This window comes from Sminthopsis crassicaudata, chromosome 4 (assembly GCF_048593235.1).
Source record: "Sminthopsis crassicaudata isolate SCR6 chromosome 4, ASM4859323v1, whole genome shotgun sequence".
In the NCBI taxonomy this organism is placed as follows: Eukaryota; Metazoa; Chordata; class Mammalia; order Dasyuromorphia; family Dasyuridae; genus Sminthopsis; species Sminthopsis crassicaudata.
In genome coordinates this window covers 415,959,843-415,979,735 of record NC_133620.1, presented here as the reverse complement: position 1 = coordinate 415,979,735, position 19,893 = coordinate 415,959,843, and the positions used below count along the sequence as shown (strand labels likewise).

Sequence of the window (19,893 nt, the reverse complement as noted above, 5' to 3'; positions counted from 1 at the left end):
AAATTGGTTTTGTTTTGCTTTTGCTGTTATTGTCCTTCTTTATAAGAGTATCTCAATTATAATTGGTTTCCTCTGATTTTATTTATTTTGTTTTATAAATGTAAAAATATTTTTTTCAGAAAAAGGGTCCTTAGGATTCAACAGAGTAGCAAGGGAGTTAATGATGCAGGAACAGTTATGAAACTCCCTGCTTTAATTGCTCCTAGTTACCCTCTTTTTTAGCACACACTAGCAGTTTGGCAATCTTAAAATGTTGAACTAAACAAAACACCACACCCCAGATGTAGTTTGTCCTAGGCAAAGAACAATGGGACTATCAATTCATTTCTCTTCCTCCCCCATTTACAAATACTTAATAATTCTATCAAGTTAACCTCAGATAATATTACTTTTTTGCCTATCATGCTACACTAGGGAGCTTTCAAGTCATTTAAACTCCCAAGAGTCTGAGGTTTTGTTTTGCTTTTATTTTTTCTTATTTAAATTTTGTTATTTTATTTTTAATTTATTAAATAAAACAAGCATTTCTGTAACATGAATAAAAAATTACACATAAAACTCAAAATCTGTTATTTTTTAACTTCTATTTTTTTTTCAAATATATAATAAAGTTATCATGTAACTTCCTTTTTGTTTTTCTTGCCTTCCTACCTCCATGGCTGCCATTAGACACAAATATGTGTGTGTGTGTGTGTGTAAAATAATTCTATATATAGTCATCTGTGTCAGTTCTTTCTCTGGATGTAAATACCATTCCTTTATGAGTCCTTTGAGACTATTAATTTGGATTAATAGTCAAATGGTCAAAAATGACTATTTTTTTTTATTTGATTAGTTGTATTTTTGGTGATGGTTGTAATAGCCATGTCTCTGTCTATCACCATCACCACCACACTCCACCCATTTGTTGGCCAATAGATTCTTGGAATCCTGGTTGGATTTGATATATCCCTGATAAACAAAATCTTTCTAAGATTTGATCCATCATACCAGTCTGCCATGGCTCTTCCAGGATTCCATTTCCATCATTCTTACATCTATCTCTTTCAGTTTTATATTAATCCTAATTTAAAAAAAAAAAAAAAAAAGCCTAAATTTCTATGGTCGTACCATAGAATCCAGTTTTTCTTTCTTTCACTCACTCATTCATCAAAAATGTAATAAGCAGCACCTATGGTGCAAGAATAATATGGTGAAGATAATACACAGTTCTCTGTCAAAAGATAGACCTTATCTAGTTATGTTTGTGCCCTCAGGATTTTTACAGGCTCACAGCTAGAGTCCACAGGAATCCTTGACCCTCCAAGAGCTTTGCAGACTTCATTTCACACTCTACACAGGAAGCAGTGGTGCTGGTCTGTGGTGGTGAGCTCTAAGGGTGGAGTTTAAAACCAGGAAGAACTATGGCAATGAGACTGTAAAATTAGTAATATAGCAACCAAAAAAAAAAAAAAAAAGTAAGAGCTGAGATCCAGCACAGACAGTCCAAAGGTGAAAGAAAAGTTCTCCCTGATCTTGGAATTCTCCCAAGATTCCTTCCTTTAGGATCCCAAGTATCATTAAAGACAAACTATTACTAATGGCAGTAATGTATCATCATATATAAGACAGATAAAAAATATAGATGTCTCAGAGATGAGGTTATGAACCTGTGATTTCATTAGTCTAAGGAACTTTGATGTGAAGCCAGAAATCTAGAACTGATAATCATGGAATATCTAGAACTGATAACAAGGAACCTGAAAGGTTAATTGACTTGCCCCAGGAATCACCCAGTCAGGCTGTGTTAGAAGTAGCAGCTGAACTCTATAGCAAAAACTCGTATTTTTAAAGATGTTTTCGAGCTTTGAAAGGCAGCAAGCACAGCATAGGAAAGAGAGCAAAGGTAGCCTTGAAATCAGTTGTAGAGAAAGTAGAATTGCCCTGCTAGGGGAGTTCCTTTATCTGGGAGTTCCTTAGACCAATAAATCACAGACCTAGTTTCCATCTTTTAAGATTAACAAAGAGGATTCCTCCCTTCCCTAGACCAGGTGAATAGGTGATTCAAGTATTATCATCTCCTTTTACATATTAGAGCTTAAGGGATCTGTCCATGCCACAAGTCAGTGTCAGAGGCTGGCTTCAAACCCAAAAGGTCCTGATTCAAATTTCAACACTCTTTCTACCAACCACTACCTTTTCTTCTTACCACTAACCACAGTACCTAAATTTAAAAATCTCTTAATAATAATTTGCCTTTATTTATAGCTAAGCTCTCCTGTACTATATAAATAAAAGCTAGAGGTATTTTCCCTTAGAGCTTGCTAACCATTACTGTGTGCAGGATTTATAACCATGTAAGAATAGAATGGAAAGCATTTCACAACATAAATGACAAAGCTTTAAAATAACATGTGTCAATCACTATTTAGTATGCCAGTTATTAAACTATAGAACTAACATAGTCCTTTCAAATTAATAAAATACCAATTAATAAGCAGTCCCCAATTCCTAAAGCCAAAAATAAAAATTAAACAGGAGTAACAATGGTACTCAGTCACAAAAGAACAGTGAACATTTGATGTTACTGACAGTGAATTAACCAAAGTATATAGTACTGATGAGCAACATCAGAAAACACCAAGGTCTCTACCAGATATACATCCAATTAATATTAATTTGACTTTGTTTATAGCTAACTTGTCCCCTAACACACCAATAAAAGTTAGAGGTATTTTTCTTTAAAGCTTACGGAATATCACTGTATGTTGGATCGATACCCATACAAGAATACTTTTTTTAAAAGACAAGTGCGCCAAGCAAGTACTAAGACAGTTCTTTTTAACTTCTTAAATTCAGGCCTCATTGATAACATGGGTATCCAAGATTCCATGTCTCTTTGACCACATGAATTTTTTGCATTTTACATGTTAAATTTAAATACCTAGAACTATTTTCAGAGTCAAGGATCATAATATTCCAATCATTATACCAACACTGTTCAAGAAATAGCACTGAAGGACTCCTAAAAAGACAATCAGGGAGAAACCAGTTTTAAGATAACAAATAGAAAAAATGTTTGTTGAAGAAATCTTTTCTCCCTAATCAATATTTAATCTTACAATTTAATGAAGGACCATACTCATAAATCTCTAAAAACAGCAACATACTTAACAAATCATAGGTGATAAGATGGCTTAACAAAATAACTTTGATAACTGATCATTCTCAGCACTAAACACTAGGTTAGACTAAAAAGGAAATCTAATTTAAGTACCTCAATTGAAATAAAACAGGAGACCTCTGGAATTAATTTCTGATTTGGCTTCATTTAGATTTTTGGTTTTGTTATGGTTTTTTTAAAAGACAAGTTTCAAGCAAGATTTTGTCCTCTTTGCTACCTCAACTCTCCCTCCTCCAGGTCTCTACCACTAAATGTAATAGATATGATTTACTTTCCAGATTTTAACATCCCTTCTACTATAAGACTATATTTGCTAGAATTTTTGGTTCTGTAATTTTTTCTCCATATCTATTATCCATCATTCAAGGTCTAGAGCCTCCTAATTAGTTTCATGGTCTCAAATCTATGCCCTCCCCAATATAACCACCAGGCTACTGCTAAAGTGAGATTTTTCTGATCCATAAACTTCAATGATTCAATGATCAAATACAAACTCTTTTTAAGTGTATTTAAAGCCATTCACATTTTGATTATAACCGACATCCCAGGCTTACTGTACACATTGCTGCTCTTCCCTGATTTACAGATTAGAGTGACCTTTTTTGAAGAACATCTTATCTCATCTGCAATGGTTTTCCCTCCATACCTGGATACCTCCTGCCTCACCACTTTAGAAGACTTCATTTCTTCAAAACTTAGCATAACTACCACAATGAACTGAGGTCATTCCTGATCCCCTCAGCTTCAATCCCCCCTTATCATTTCCTTGTACTAATTTAATTAGTCCCTAATGTAAGCTCTCAGATGGCAAGGACTAATTACTTTTTTGTCTTTGCTTTGCCAACACTTAATACAAAGGCATAATCACTGTTATTGACTGGTTTATTTAAATGAATGTACTGTCTAAATTCCCTCTTCTCCTGCAAAGTGGAAACTTATCTGTATCTTAGGTGACTTCTGATTTCTAATTATATGAAATTAGTCATGTGTCACTTAAGAGACTGGCCTGGGGCACAGAGAGATTAAGGCTACTCACAAAACTAGTGTGTCAAAGGTAGGGTTGAATGGACCAGCCTTTTATCATTTACTACACCAGTGGTGTTTAATTCTAATATAAATGGAATCCATTAATCCTTGTAAACAAGGATGCCTTCAGGTCTAATATCAACACTTTTTTATACTGTAATGTTATTCATATTGTACTCTATTTTATTTATTTTATTAAATATTTCCCAATTACATTTTAATCAGTTTCAGGCTTGCACTTTTGACACTTCTATTATGTCCTATACTAAACTGACTCTACTAGATTAATATAGGGAAAAGAACCTTGGAGTTGGAGGTAGAAAATCTAAGTAGAAATCAAGTTTCTGAGAATAATACTGGTAATATGATGGCAAATCAGTAGTTTAACCTTTCTGGCCTTCAGGTCTATTATCAATAAAATGAGTACTACTTTTTCATAGGATCAGGAACATAGAGTACCATGTAAATGTAAATTCTTGGTCACAATAGCAAAACTAAGAAGTAAAATCAAAGTGTGTGCCCTTGATTTCCAAAATAAACGTATAATTATACTATTTCTAAATCTTTATAGTTGCACCTTAATCTTAAATGTAGTAAAAGAAGCTCTGTATTTATAGAAACTCTAGAGTGAATCCTTTCATAATTTAAAAATTATTATTTTTATATTAAGAAAAATCCCTCCTTCATTTGTCTAGATTTAGATTTTTCATATTAGCAGAACACAATTCTTCATTCTCAACCTTTTCATATTAGCAGAACATACTTTTTCATTCTCAACCTTTTCATATTAGCAGAACATACTTCTTCATTCTCAACCTTTTCATATTAGCAGAACATACTTCTTCATTCTCAACCTGCTCTTTTTACACTTGGTCTCTCTAGTAGGTAGATCAGGATGGACCAGTAAGTCTCAAAGCTTTAAAAAATCAATCTGTCAACAAACAGGCTGCTCATTATACTCCTACTATTCTGGAGAAAAACCCCACAAGGGAATGTGCCCTCTTCCCCCCACACACACATGCACACATATATACTCTCACTCTCTGTCTCTCTCTCTCTTCACATAACTAATCTTTTCTTTAAGATTAAAAGGAAAGTGATTCCTCTAATCAATTCATGGAATAGTGAATGGAATATTTCAGTACCTGGAAGATCTGGATTCAAATCTTTGCCTTAGACAATCACCAGATATGTTCCATTGATCAAGGCATTGAACTGCTCAGTGTTCCTTAATTTCCTCATCTACAAATGGCAGTGGGAGAGAAAGGAGGATAGGGAAAGATGGCCTAAATGGCCTCAAATCCTTTCCAGCTCTAAATCTTTGATCCTAAATTCCCATTCAGAGCTGATAGATGATTTTGGAAAGAAGCCAGGTATTATAGTGGAAAATATACTAAATTCTGAGTCAAGAAACATGTCCCTATTCCTACATTAAATAGCTATTAAGATATTAGTCATAAATGGCTTTTCTCTGTTTTCTCACCCATAAGAAAGGTTAAAATTAGATACTTTCTGAGGTCCCTTTTAGCTTTCCAAATCTTAAGATTTTCCTAAGGTTTCAATAAATAGGATTCCCAGGCAGTAATGATAAACCTCATCCCATAACCCAATCAACAGCAAGAAGGATGAAATTTATCAAACATGACACCATCTTCAGAACTTTGTTTTCCTCCTCATAGTTCCTTCTCTATTCCTCCCCAAAATCCACACCCTCAAAAAACACTTTCCTTTTTCATTAATTGGTCAAAACACAAAATCTGTTTACTAAAGTTTATTATTTGAATGCATTAAATGCTCTATTTTTAACTGAAAAATCCAGAGATGGACATTTTATATTTCATTCTGAAAGACCAAAGGATCCTTATTATTTCCTTAATCCCTAACCCTACTTATATTTTCACAGAACAAAATCTGACTTCCTTCTAACAGCCAGGATCTTCACATTCTTTCAGTCACAGATAACAATATTTCATGTCATTTAGGATCTATATTTCCAAATCAATATGAAACAATTTACCACAAACCATAACACTCAACTGGATATAGCACCACTTATTCACATGGGTTCATCTTTCAGCTACTGTGCTCCATTCATTGAGAACTAAGGACAAAAATATTCTTAGACAAAGCCCAAGTTATTGCTGAAATCTGCAAAGCTTAAAGTTCCTTAGTCTAGGACATTACTATGCACACACTGTGGGTGCTCCATAAATATTTGGTGACTGACTAAGAAGTCAATTATCATGCCTTGTAAATTAACAGTTTCTCTCTAGACTTTTCATGTGGGTGTACTCTGGAGTGAATGTTTTTCCTCCAAAAGAACCACCTCTATAACCAAGAAGCTGCTACTCTCAAATTTTGCAAACATTCCCTACAGGACCAGCACCCATATCTACTAAGGTGATCTGCTGATCACCTTAAACATATTACAATAAAAATAGTGCATCACAACCTAAGCCTTTAAAACACTTCCAGAATGATTTTTTTCCTCTTATTTATATTCATCCATTGGGGGAAAGGGGGAAGTTTTAAAGTCCCAGTAACTGCCACAGAGTAGCAAAACATTTTCCCAAAGAAAAGTGGAAAAAGCAAAACAAAACAAAACAGAAACTTACTTTTCATAGACCAGCTCCTCATCGGTGGAGAAATAGTGGGTATTTATTGTGCTTTTTGGTCTATTCCTTAAAGTAGCAAAATATAAGCGATCTGAAAGACAAGTTCAAAAGAGAGGAGAAAATATATCAGAAGTGGGATCACAGATGTAGAGCCACCTCACCATCTAGCGTAATCCCTTCATTCTATAGATGAGGAAACTGAAGCTCTGGAAGATTATGGATTTGCCCATGGAATCTGAAGCCAGATCCTACCGTCAGTGCCTGTCTGACCATTGACTGAGTATATTAAGGGTGAGAACTAAACAGCAAAGAGTGCAGAAGAACACAAAGGACCAAAACAATAATCATTTCTCCGACTTAAAGACATCCATCATCACCACCACAATAATTTTTAAAAATAAAAACACGTGGAATTATTGCCTCCAACTAGTATCTTGGCTGCTAGCACCAGAAACTGGAGAACACCTCTGAGAAGGCGGAGAGGAGCCGAAGAGGAAGAGGGAAGGCGACCCACTCGGGAGAAGACTCTACTCTCATTTGGCCCAATTAAAGGGAGTTGGGGACTCAACAAAAACAATTTTTGCTCCAGGACAGCTCTAAACCTAGGGATTCCAAAGGGAGGACTAAGAAAAAGAGGTGGGAGGGGGAGAGAAAGGGGTGTGGCTTGGGGAAGGGGTGGGGTCCAAAAGAATAGAGAGGTCCGAGGGATGAAGAGGAAAGCGGGAGAGGGGGGAAGCTCCCCTCCGGGTGTCCCGGGAAGGCGTATTCTCCCCGCCCCCCACCCCCCGCTAGGTAAGAGTCCCAGAAAGGGACGAGAGAGCAGCTGCTGCGGGGAGATGCGCTCACACCACGGACCGACTCCGGGAGGCGGGGAAGGACCCGAAGCCGGAAGCGGCAGGGGGTCCCTGGGGAGCTCGGGGACCCGAACCGGAGGGGTGCGGAGGAGCCCCCTCGGCTGAGCAGCGGCGTAGCCTGGAAAAGGCGGGACAATAGTGGACAGGCTGGGACAGGACAGGGACCGAACGGGATGAAAGGGGCGGGGGCTCAGGAGGGCTGCCCCTTACCTTTCAAGAACTCAGAAGCCCCGATTAGGTCTCCGGCGTCCGCTGCCATCTTAAGCGAGAGCCGTGCTCCAAAGGGCTTGATCGTGACTTGTTTCACCCACCCCCCGGGAGTTCCCTTCTTCCCCAGGGCCAAAGAGCTCGGAGCTCCGAGCGCGAAGCCGGGCGGAGAGAAAAGCGGCGGCGGAGGTTACGGCGGCGGCTCCGGCGAAGGCTGCGGCGGCGGCAGGAGCGGGAGCAGAAGGCGGAGGCTGCTGGGGGGTCAGCGCGCGGGGCGCCCCGGGGACATTCCGAGGGGAGCCCGAGCTCGAGCCCTGCCTTCGCGGGGCGCACACTCCCCGGGCCGCCGCTGCACCGCGCCCGACCCCGCTCCGCCGCCGCCGCGCCTTGAGATACGCAGACCAGCTCTCACGTCCGGGCAAAGTCTGCTCCCGGCCCCCAAAGTGATCATGGAGGAGGAGACTACTGGCCCCGATCGCGCCCGTGGCTACTTGTGCTGCAGGCAGGCAGGCGCCTGGGTGCCTGCCCGACTGGCAGCCGCTGCTCCTCCCCTGCCTTCAGCTCCCTCTCCTGCTTCTGTTTTTGCTTCTGCTGCTGCTGCTGCTGCTTCTTCTCCTCTTCTCCTTCCTCCTCCTTCTCCTCCTCCTCCTCCTCCTCCTCTAGGTCCACCCCCGGACCTACCTCCCCGCCCTCCCCCCCCCTTCCTCCACTTTCACCGCTCCGCGGCCATCCCTTAAAGAGGCCGCCCCTCTCCTATCTCCCTCCCCCCCCCCTCAGCCCCACGCCCGAGTAGTTACCAGGCGCCCAATCGGGTCACTAGGAGCCGGTTGCTAAGGCTTTGTTGCAGCTCACCAATTGCAGCAGAGGAAACTGCGCCCTAGGCCGGGAGGAACCGGGAGGGGCCTCTAGGCCAGAAACTTGTGAATGGAACATTGGAGTGAGAGGGGAGGTGGGGGAGGGGCACAGCCGTAAGACTCGGATGCTCTAAGATTAGAATCCCTTCTTCAGCTCTCCCACTAAATCCTCTCCCGCCATAGGTTCTAAAAGCTCCGGCATCGAACTTCTTATTTATTCCTCCCTCCCGTTGCAGTTAGCCACCTCCTAGCCACTTTCCAGCCCACGATACTGATTTCCTCTCCCCCGTACCTAAAATTTCCCTTTTAGCCTTACTTCGAGCAATATTCTCTATCCATCATATACAGCCCCTCCCACTATCTTTGGGATTTCTTTAAAAGAAAAAGTTATCCTAGAAGAGAAGGTAGTGATGGAGTACCCTCATCAGCATTTCCAGCTGTTCTCATAAATTTTGTGATTTTCCGGGGGGTGGGGGGAAACGGAAGAAGGAGGGAGGGGAAGTTCCATTCAGACTTCCTGGGGTTGCAAGCTTAACTTTGCTCGGAGGCATCATCTTACGTGACTCTTTCGATCGTATTTTTGGAGAAGATGGAAAGAGATGGAGAAGAAACGGGATAACCCTGAAAAACAATTCTTTTCGTTCTGGCATCCGTGGCTGCATTCCAAAAAGAGCAGTCTTTACCTAAAAGTTGGCTTATTTCTGCTTAAAAGGTGCTAATACTTATGCAAACTAGCGCTCGCTCTTATATGTTACATTTATGTGGCTGGTTAATTGTCACTTGCCTATTCGAAAATGACACCACTGGCTAATTCTTAACGCTTATGAAAACTAGGGCTGCTTGTTCTACTATGTGATTAATTAGTTGTCACGGTTGCCTATTCAAAACTGATGCTACTGACCTTCCACCATTAGGACATGCGCTTTTCCGGGAGTGATGTTGGTTGTGTGTTGATCCCTCCGCACAGTGCCCACTAGTCTCAACCAAGAAAGGGACTGAATTTATTGAACGGAGCATTGAGACCAATCTGTGATGAAGCTAACTGGCCTTAGACTAATTATCAGGTCACTATAACCAACTGACCTAAACCAGCTTTCAAGACAGAAGGAAATACCTTTAAGGAAAGGTGTTTTCTATTCTGAAAATTAAAGTGTTTTGAGAATTCTCATTAATCCTTATTAGAGACCATTGTAAGATTAATTTAAAAAAAATCAGAACGCATTCCCGATATCCAGAGGTCTGAACACTTAAATACCTGTAAACCTCAGAAGTGGTTTAAAATACCAAGGCCTGGGACTGTGTTGTGTTGCTGGGAAAACAAAGCAATTCTGGATTAATGAAAGATACAACACACTCTGAGTTATACTCCATGTTTTGCAGATCATAGATTGAGCAGTGATGTTTTTAGTGAATGAGTCATCTTTCAAACCTTGTGGTCACCTAAGCACTATGTTTTAAACTGATCATCTCCTCCTAGATGCTATCAGTCTGGTTTTCTGCCTTAGGAAAAAAAAAAAAAAAAAACAAGCCAGACATATAATATCTAACATTTATATAGTTTTCACTATGTGCCAGTCACTGTGTTAAGCATTTACAATTATTATCTCATTTGGCCCTCACAACAACTTTGAAAGCTAGGTATTGTTATTATCCCATTTTAAAGGTGAGGAAACTGAGGCAACCAACACAGCTACAAGATGTCTCACTTTTGAATTCAGATCTTCCTGACACCAAGCCTAGGCTCAGCAATCATATGTAAATTACCCACTACTTCATAAAATTAGTTTGAATTATACCTGTTGTAGTAAATTTACATGATTGCATGTATCAATTTTTTTATCCTTCCAAATCATAAATTTAGAGATAGAAAAATCTGAGAATTATCCATCTCCATCAGTCAGTCAACAAATATTTGGTGCTTACTATGTTCACAGTACTAAATCCCACAGGGATATAAAGGCAAAAAAAAAAAAAATCTTTTAACCAACTTACAATCTAATGGGGGAGACAACATGTAACTATAAGTGTGTATACAGACATATAGACAGGATAGATTGGAGATCATTTCAGAGATAAGGCACTAAGTAAGATTAAGGAGGATTGAGAGAGGATATTGGCAAAAGGTGGGATTTTAGGTAAAATATGAAGGCAACCAGAGAAGATAGAAGTTGGAAAGGGGAAAGGAAAGGGTTCCAGAAATGCGGGACCGCCAAAAGAGATGCTCAAAAGTAGGGAGATAGGAGTATCATGCTCAAGAAACAGCACTTTGCAATTGGTGAAACTGAGATAAAGAAAAGATATTTCATTTGGGCCCAAGTTAGAAAGTGTCAGAGACTGGATTTGTAACCAAGTCCTTTGATTCCATAGTTTTCCTTCTATCATACCACTTTTGCTGACTCCTCACCCCATCTGAGATGGATACCTCTGCAAACATGGCAGCAGCTGGTGTTTTATTTGAAAAGGCTACCTCTGATTCCTTAGTGCATTCCAAGATAAAAGTTAGTACCAAAGATTTTGAAAAGCCTATTGAACCCTATTAGAGGAGAGAAAGCATGGAGTGGAGAAACAATTCATTAAAATCTTTAATTTAATCCCTGTCTCTCAAATGGATCTATTGTTAGAGTCCTGGTGTCAGTATAAATTGAACCTATTCATACCCAAAATGTATCTTAGAAATCTATAATTTATATCTGACATGCAAAAGAGAATGAAAAAGAGATGATTGTAAGAATTTAGCAGTTTCCTTCTCTTTATATATAGTTTTAAATTTTACATGTATTTCAAATGTGTAAACTTAACACCAGAATTTCCAAATTTCATTCATATAAAATTTAAATCTAGCCTAACATATTTTCCTAATTGATTTTATGTTTACAGGAAATCTAAAAATAGATTTTGGAATTCTAATTTACTACAGAGCCCTTTTTAAAATTTTATATTGTGAACTTAAGTAGTCTCATTCTATATATTTATAGAAATTCAAGGGACAGCTGGATTACACAGTAGATTATACATTGGCCCTGATGTCAGGAGAGCATAAGTTCAAAATTTGGCCTCAGACATGTACTGGGTGACATTGGGAAGAAAAAAAAAAAAAAAAAAGGAAAGAGGAGGAGGAGGAGAAGGAGGAGAAGGAGGAAGAAAAGAAAAAGTAAAGAAAAGAAATCCGGTGTTGATGGATCACAGAGCTAGACCTAAAAGGGCTCTGAAACCTAGCTAAACTAACTTCTCTTATTTTACAGCTGCAAAAAACTGTACCCCAAAAATTGAATTAATTGTTTTAAGGTCTCACAGATAGAAACTAGCAGAAATAAACTTTGAACTCACATTCTCCAAATCCAGAGCAAGTTCTGTATCACACTACCTCCTATGCAGTAAAGTTAAACAAAGCAAAATATTATTTTCAAGGTCACAGTTCAAAGCAAATTTCCCTCCTATAATTACTTCTCTCAGCAATCAAGTTTGCATCATTAAGTCAGCTGTCAGAGGAGATAAAATGAGATCTGAATGAACATCCCTAAATTTGACTAGTGTAGAGAAAACTCCTTTTGTATAATACCAAACATAACTAAAAGGCTTAACAACATTTTCTCAAAAGATTTCCCACCCATAGTTTGTTTAAAGGAACACTTCAGATACTTAAGGGGAAAAAAAAGATTTCATTGTCTTATTAGAAATCCTAAAAAGTCTGGTTCAAAATGAAAGCACCCCATCCCACCCTTCTACCTTATCTTAAACATGAATATTTTGTGAATACTATGATGATGAAATATAAAAAGAAAATACATATCGATTAAGTGATGATATGTGATGAATATCTTATCTAAAAAAATCAGCATGAAGAACAATTAGTTGCTATCAGTTTAATAATGTCTTTCTTAAGTTAAAATCTATACATTAGTGAAAAAACGAAATATCTGAGAGACATAACAACCTCCCCCAAAAGTTGTAAGTGAACCTGCCCATACATAGCAAAGTTCTGATGAGGTCATAGTACCATTATTTTCTCACCTAGTGTGGTAAAAGTTCTGAGGTGCAATCTTATAATAGTACCATAGTTGTCTACCCTAAAGAAAAATTCTACAAAGAGTAATCTATGGACAGATTCTTTAGAGAAAAGCCTCCAAGTCTTGCTGACTCCATTATATACATAGAATTCAAAACCTAACCATAAATGAACACAAAACAGTTTGGGGGACTCAGGATGAGGTAAGTAATTCAAATATTATATTTTACAGGAAAGGAAAATGAAGAAAACAGTTGAATAACTTGTCCAAAATCACACAGCTAACGACAGTGACAATTCTGACCATGTCATTCTTTAATGAAAAATTCAGAGTCCTCCAATGGGATAGAGTACAAATTATCCATTCTGGTATTTTTTAGGCCCTTCACCATCTAGTTTCCTCTTTGCTTTTCAGATTTATTTCACTTTATTACATCCAACCTGACCTACCAGCTCTTCTCCAAATTGAGCATTCAGTTTCTTGCCTCCACTTTGCACAGGGGATCTCTCTCCCCATCTTACCTAATGCACTTCATCTTCCTTGTCTCTAATTCTTAAAGTCCTGAAATTTTTTGAATCCTTCCATATTCAGCTCAGATAAGGCCTCTTATATAAAGGCCTTTTCTGATCCCCACTCTTCCATCCCATCCCCAATTATTGGTAATCTCTATTTCATACAATTATTCTGCATTTAACTACATATCCCCCCTTGCCTCAGTAGAATGAAAGATTATTGAGGGTTGGGATTGATTTTGTTTTGAGGGTAAGGAAAGGGGTTGTATGCCCTACCATGTACAAAGCACCATATATTTGTACCTAATAGGCTTTTAGTAAATGTTTGCTCAACTGTTAAATTGAATTGAGACTAGGACTCCAAATCCAAGGTTCTTTCCCCTTAAATCGTAACTGCATGGAAAAATAATATTTTGAACATATGATATGGATGTTCTTAACTGTTTAAGGCATCTAGTTATTGCTGAACTGGGATTTACTTAAATAAATGAATTGGCATTAAAAAAAGTCGCTTAGGAAGCAGTTAGGAGCATTGAGATATTGCATGAAAGAATTAGGATATTGGGTTTTTTAAAAAAAAAATAATAGTGGTGAGTCTGAGATGATAACATACAGGAATGGAGATGTAGAAGGCAATTTGATAGAGTATAAAGAAAATAGAGGGAATTTTCATCCCAAACTTAAAATATTACACCAAATTATTTTGGCTACTGAACCAAGGCAGGAATTTCAGCAATGTAGATGGAGAACAATGACTTTTTGGGGACAGCTAGGTGGCACAGTGGATAGAGCACTAGCCTTGAATTCAGGAGGATCCAAGTTCAAATCTGGTCTCAGACACTTAACACTTCCTAGCTGTGTGACCCTGGGTAAGTCACTTAACCCCAGCCTCAGGAAAAAAAAAAAAGAGAGAGAGAGAACAATGACTTTTCAAAGAAGTCACAAAGATATATAAGCAGACAGATAGATGATAGATGCCTACTAGGTACCTTTTAGATACCATACTGCTGAATGTTTAGAAATAAAGAAAAGTAAAAACAAAAAGGTATAAAATAAGGCCTAACACAGCTCACCTTCTATGAAAAAATGTAGAGGTACAACTACAAAAGCAAAGATAGTTCCTAATTTCAAGGAATTTACATTCTAATTCTGATAATCTGGAAAGCCAAAGAGTAACCTAGATTTCCAGGCTTCTTAAATTTTTTCCATTTGCAACCCCCTTTGCCTCAGAAATTTTTTTATGCATCTCTGGGTATGTAGGTCTATGTAATAGCTTTACAAATCAAACATTTTCAGATAACAAATAACTGCACAACCTTCTCATTCAATTAATGGCAACCCAGAGTTTAAGAAACTTTGATTTACAAATTTTGAGTAGTTATGGGACTATAAAGGTAACTATAGATGCTAAATTGGTACATAATATCAAGGATAATGGCAGAACTGACTTCAACCAGGAGAGGTGGATAAAAAGAGGAGGAGGAGATAGCCAAGAGGGTAGGAAGTGATTTGAAACATGATTGAGACTTTCATGAAGTAGTGGTCTGAGAGAATTAGTGACCAATCAGGAAAAAGAAGTTGCTCCAAGATAAAAGGCAATTGATGAGGAAATGGCCAGAGATTAGGTATTGATGTATGCAAAATAAGTGCAAGGTGATGGAAGAAGGACTAGTAATAGTAGTAAATTGAGATACTAGGTGGCACAGTAGATAGAGTGCTGGACTTGAGGCAAAAAGACTCCTCTTCCTTCATTCAAATCTGGCCTCAAATACTAGCTTATTTACTGAGTCACCCTGGGTAAGTCACTTAATCCTGTTTTCCTCACTTTCCTCATCTATAAAATGAACTGGAAAAGGAAATGGCAAACAGTTACCAAATATTTTTGTCAAGAAAAACTGAAATGAGGTCACAAAGAGTCAGATGGGACTGAAAACTGAATATCAGTATCAAATTAGTTAAATATATATATATATATGTTAATAATTGCAGCATGCTATAATGGATAAAGAGTTATCCTGAGAGTAAGGAAGAATTGGGATCAAATCCCATCTCTGAAACGGACTGATTTGACACTTGGCAAATCATCTCTCATTGCCTCAAGTATCACTTAGAGAATATAAATTGCATTGAACCATGACCAAAGAGTTATAACACTGTGGATACTCTGACCTAGCAATAGTATTTTTAGGTCTGTATCCCAATGAGATCAAAGAAAAAGGACCCATATGTACAAAACTATTTATAGCAACTTTTGTGGTGGCAAAGAATTGGACATTCAGGGGGATGTCCGTCAACTAGGGAATGATAGAATAAACTATAGCATATAATTGTGATAGAATACTATTGCGCTCTAAGAAACAATGGGCAAAATGGTTTCAGAAAAACATGGGAAGACATGTATAAACTAATACAAAGGAAAGTGATCAGAACCTATACACTGTACAGAGCAAGAACAATATTATAAGAATAAACAACTATGGAAAAGTTAGATACTCTGATCAAGACAAGGATCCAAGACAATTCCAAAGGACCCATAATGAAAAATGCTATCCTCCTCCAGAGAGAGAATTGAATTCAATGCAAATTGAAGCATAAGCTTTATTTTTCTTGTTTTACTTTTATTTTTTCCTGTGCTTTCTTTTACAACATGGCTAATATGTTTTGCATGCCTTCTCAAGAAGAGGGTCCAGAAGCGAGGAAGAGAGAGAATTTGAAACTTTAAAAAAAGATTGTTAAAAAAATTTACATGTAACTGAGAAATATTTATGTGTTAATAAATATCTATATTTATACACACTTTATGGACACACATTTACACCAATAGATGTATATCTTTATAGATGTTCAGATTTTTCCTCTGACATTTAGCTAGCAGTTTGTCCAGAGCAAGTCACTTAACCATGATTCTTAAGGAGCGGAATCAGAGACCTACTTTGGAGGCTTTAGCCCCTTAGTCTTTGGAATTTCCATCTGCTGTTAAGATTGGTTAGTATTTCATCAGGCCTCTTATTTCAGGCAGCCCCTTTAGCTATGCTGCCCTTTATTCTTGCCCCATACTTCATCCAGTTTTGAAACCAAGGAGTCAACTTTGCCATTGCTCCTTAGAAACAGTGTATTTATCATAACCAGACTTCAGGTCCTGGCTGCATAGATTTTTGGGAATCAAAGTCCAAAGGGACAATAGGGGTTCTTCTCATTTGGAGGAAAAGGATCCAAAATACTGGGTAATAGATTTCTTGCTGTGCTAGGATGTTTTGAACCATACTGTGAAACTGAGAAAAGTTGATTGGCAGTGGCAGTGAGTGAAGCTCAGCATGATAGCAAGTATTTGAAGGGAAACTAACAATAGATCATTGATGTGGCCGGTGCTTTCCCTGTATGATGCTCTACCTATTAAAAGATGCTGATTGAGTTGTTTGGAAAAATTGAGGCTGCAGGTTGTGACTATCCCAGCAGCAAATCAATGAAAGAGTTACCTATTCCCCTTTCCACCTGCCCAAACTCTTTTTTCTGGTACTCTTTGTCTAAGTGTTAGCTGTAATTTCTCTATTTCTTTAAGTTGTTTACATTTCCTGATTTTGTTTCATGTAAAAACTGTAAATGATCATAGCTTCTTTGTGGTACATATCTGTGTAGTAGTAGTCCTCAGAGTAGAATGTAATGGAAGATTTTGGTAAATATCTGAAAACACAATTAGAAACAGAGTAGATGTTTGATCCTCAGTCTAAAATAATCAAGATTTCGGCACTCCCAACATAATAAAAAAATTTATAATTTTGATTTTCAATAATTTGTATAAGCTCCAAAATAATAAAAATTAGCCAGTGAATTGGAACCATTTCACCATGAGATTAAAAGAAATCACTGTTGAATCAGAGCCAGGTGTACTTCAGAGCTTCTCAAAGAAAAGTTTTAAGTCATGGCAGAGACCAAGGGAAGGTCATGTCCCTGGGGTACCTGGCTGGATGGCAAACCCTAAAAGAAAAACTTCATACTGACACCTGCTGGCTATACAAATATTTCCACTCATCCCTGTAATTTAACATGTCCCTCCTTGTCACCATACTCCATGGTGAAATGTCTCCTCTCCATGTTAGAATTTAAGCCTCTTGAAAACTGAAATCAAATGTCTTTGGTTTTGTATTTGTATCCCTAGGGCTTACCACAAAATAAAATCTTAATAGATGTTTTTGTTTTTTAATTTTTTAAAATCATTTACTTACTCAGAGCCTCCAACTACACTCCAGGAATTATCATCTAAGTTATTAAAATTTGTAATGTGCCTAGATGAAAAGAGTTCCCTACAGAAATGAAATCAAAGATTTTTCTATGTATTCTTTCTCACTAGTTTGTATGAAGGCAATTAAAAAATACAGGAAAAGTGTTTTGTTTTGTTAGGCAATAAAAAGAAGAGGTTTTCTATGAGAAAGTGCCCCCTCAGTCTTTTCACTTTCTAATGCCCCTGGAAATATTTTTATTTTCCATCATAAAAATGTTTTTATAATCATATAAGGTTCAACCTTAGTTTAAAAATTATAGCCTGAGACAGTATTAGCTGATTAATGTGGAACCCTTCAAAAGCTTTTAGAGCTCAGTATCCCACTTTAGTACTCAAAAATATGCATTGATATTTATTGTCCCATTATTGTGGCTAACTTTTCAAGTAGTTTGCAGAGGGAATAGATTCCTTCTAACATATGTAGGACATTACAGACCTGCTAGTTACCTAAATCGGGACAATTTATGAAGAAAGGATTTAAAAAAAAGACTGGAGTATATTCATGGAAACCTAGATCTTGAAAGGAAAAGCATGGGATTTAAAATGGGGAGCCCCAAATTCAACTTCCCAATCTACCATTTGTGTGATTTGGATCACTTTCTTTCCCTATACCTGATTTTTTTGTCTGTAAAATGGTGGACCTGGACAAGATGATTTCTGAGGTTCCTCTAATTCTAAATTTTATGATCTTAGATGCCATTTTGTTCAACCCTTGATTTCACAGATGAATAAATTGCCTTTGACCCTATGCTGGTCAATGTTTTTATCAGTGACTTGACCTGGAAACATAGATGGCATATTTGTCATAATTTCAGATGTCAAGAAGCAGAAGAAGATAATATTTAACACATTGCAAAACAGAGTCCAAAAGATCATTATAGGACAAAATGATGGGTTGACTCTAACAAGATGAAAGGTAATTAGGATAAGTATAAATTAGTAAGATCATAAGATTTAGAGCTAGGAAGGACTTTGGAGACCCCTCATCATTTTACAGATAAGACAACAGAGGCACAGAAAGGTCACGTGATTTGCTCAGGGTCACAGAGGTAACATACTGATGAAATCACAGATTAAAAACTCGTACTGAAAAACTATAGAATTTCTGAGTCAGTTGGTTAGTAAATAAGCATTTAAGTGTTTATAATGTTCTGGGCGCTGTGCTAAATTCTGAAAATAAAAAGGAAGATAAAAGACGGTCTCCATTCTCGAGGAACACTGTCTAGTGGGAGAGACAACATGCAAACAACTATGTGAAATAAGCTATAAACTGAATAAATTAGAAATAACTGAAAGAGTAAAATAATTAGAATTAATAAGAAGTGAGAAAGGCTTCCTTTAAAAGGTGGAATTTTAGCCAGGACTTAAAGGAACCCTGAGAAGCCAGGAGGCAGAAATGAGGAGACCCAACCAATGAAAATGCCTAGAGTAAAGACATGGAGTACTGTGCTTGAAGAAGGAACCAGGATGCTCATGTCATATGAATTGACAAAGTTAGAGACATTTATCTGGGAGAAGAGAAGATTCAGATTGTGATAAGATAGCCTCTTCAAATTTTTGAAGGCTATTACTGTCTGGAAAAGGAATTATACTTGTTCTGCTATACCCTAAAGGGCAAAAATAGAAAGAAAGAGTCAAAGTTGCCAAGAAGTCTAAGCTTAAAGTCAGAAACTTCTTAACAATTAGGGATATCCAAAAGTGGAATGAACTCCCCTGAATCTTTGGGGTTTTCTCTTCTTAGAGATAAATATTCTATTATATGACTACTTGTAGGATGGATATGTTCCTTTTGGGCTTGGGATCACCTAAATGGCCTCAGAGGACCTTCCAACGCTGATATTTTCTGCAATAATATATATTCATTAAGTCATTCAACAGACAATTAGAGAGTGACTGCTACATCTAAAATCCTATGTTATTTTCCTGTGCTACTTTAAAGAGAGTATTATTATTACTATTACCATCACTGTCAAGTTATGGGGGGAAATGTCTACAAAAATGCTAAGCACTAACAAAAGACTTTAATAAAGTATTTTAAAATGGCTGTTACCAGCTATGATCCTAAAATCTCCCTGAATTAAAACAATCAACAAATAGTCATTAACCATGCCCTATATGCCAGGCACTGTTCTAGGAGCTGGGATCACATAGACTAACCTAAAACAGTCCTTGGCTTCAAGGAGCTCAGAGTACACTGGAAGAGACATGTTCATAGACAAGTAAATACAGGCTATATAGAAATAGGGTGATTTGGGGAAGGGAGGTATTAATAACTGGGCAAATCAGGAAAGTCCCCTTGAAGGATATACCTGAGTTGAACCTTGAAAGAAACAAGGAATCCAAGAGACTAAACAGGCAAAGGAATATATCCCAGGC

The 19,893-nt window shown here is 37.6% G+C and overlaps 1 protein-coding gene and 1 long non-coding RNA gene across 16 annotated transcripts in view; one reads left to right on the top strand and one right to left on the bottom strand.

Annotated features, from left to right (window-relative positions):
* CDC14A (cell division cycle 14A) overlaps positions 1-10,275 on the bottom strand; it is a 220,717-nt gene extending 210,442 nt beyond the window's left edge. For 10 of the 14 annotated variants that reach the window (XM_074262804.1, XM_074262802.1, XM_074262805.1 and 7 more), the window contains exons 1-2: positions 7,869-8,620; positions 6,805-6,895 (exon numbers count right to left, since the gene is read on the bottom strand). In XM_074262804.1, the coding sequence (XP_074118905.1) occupies positions 6,805-6,895; positions 7,869-7,917 (140 nt within the window). In that variant the 5' untranslated portion in view covers positions 7,918-8,620. Of the gene's footprint in view, positions 1-5,334; positions 5,354-6,804; positions 6,896-7,868; positions 8,621-9,620 lie in introns of those variants that run through there. The other 4 variants (XM_074262806.1, XM_074262795.1, XM_074262798.1 and 1 more) reach the window with 2 other exon arrangements.
* Positions 10,276-12,841: 2,566 nt separating this feature from the next.
* LOC141539701 (uncharacterized) overlaps positions 12,842-19,893 on the top strand; it is a 55,597-nt gene continuing 48,545 nt past the window's right edge. For both annotated transcript variants that reach the window (XR_012481380.1, XR_012481379.1), the window contains exon 1: positions 12,842-12,928. This is a non-coding gene — a long non-coding RNA (uncharacterized LOC141539701). The remainder of the gene's footprint in view (positions 12,929-19,893) is intronic.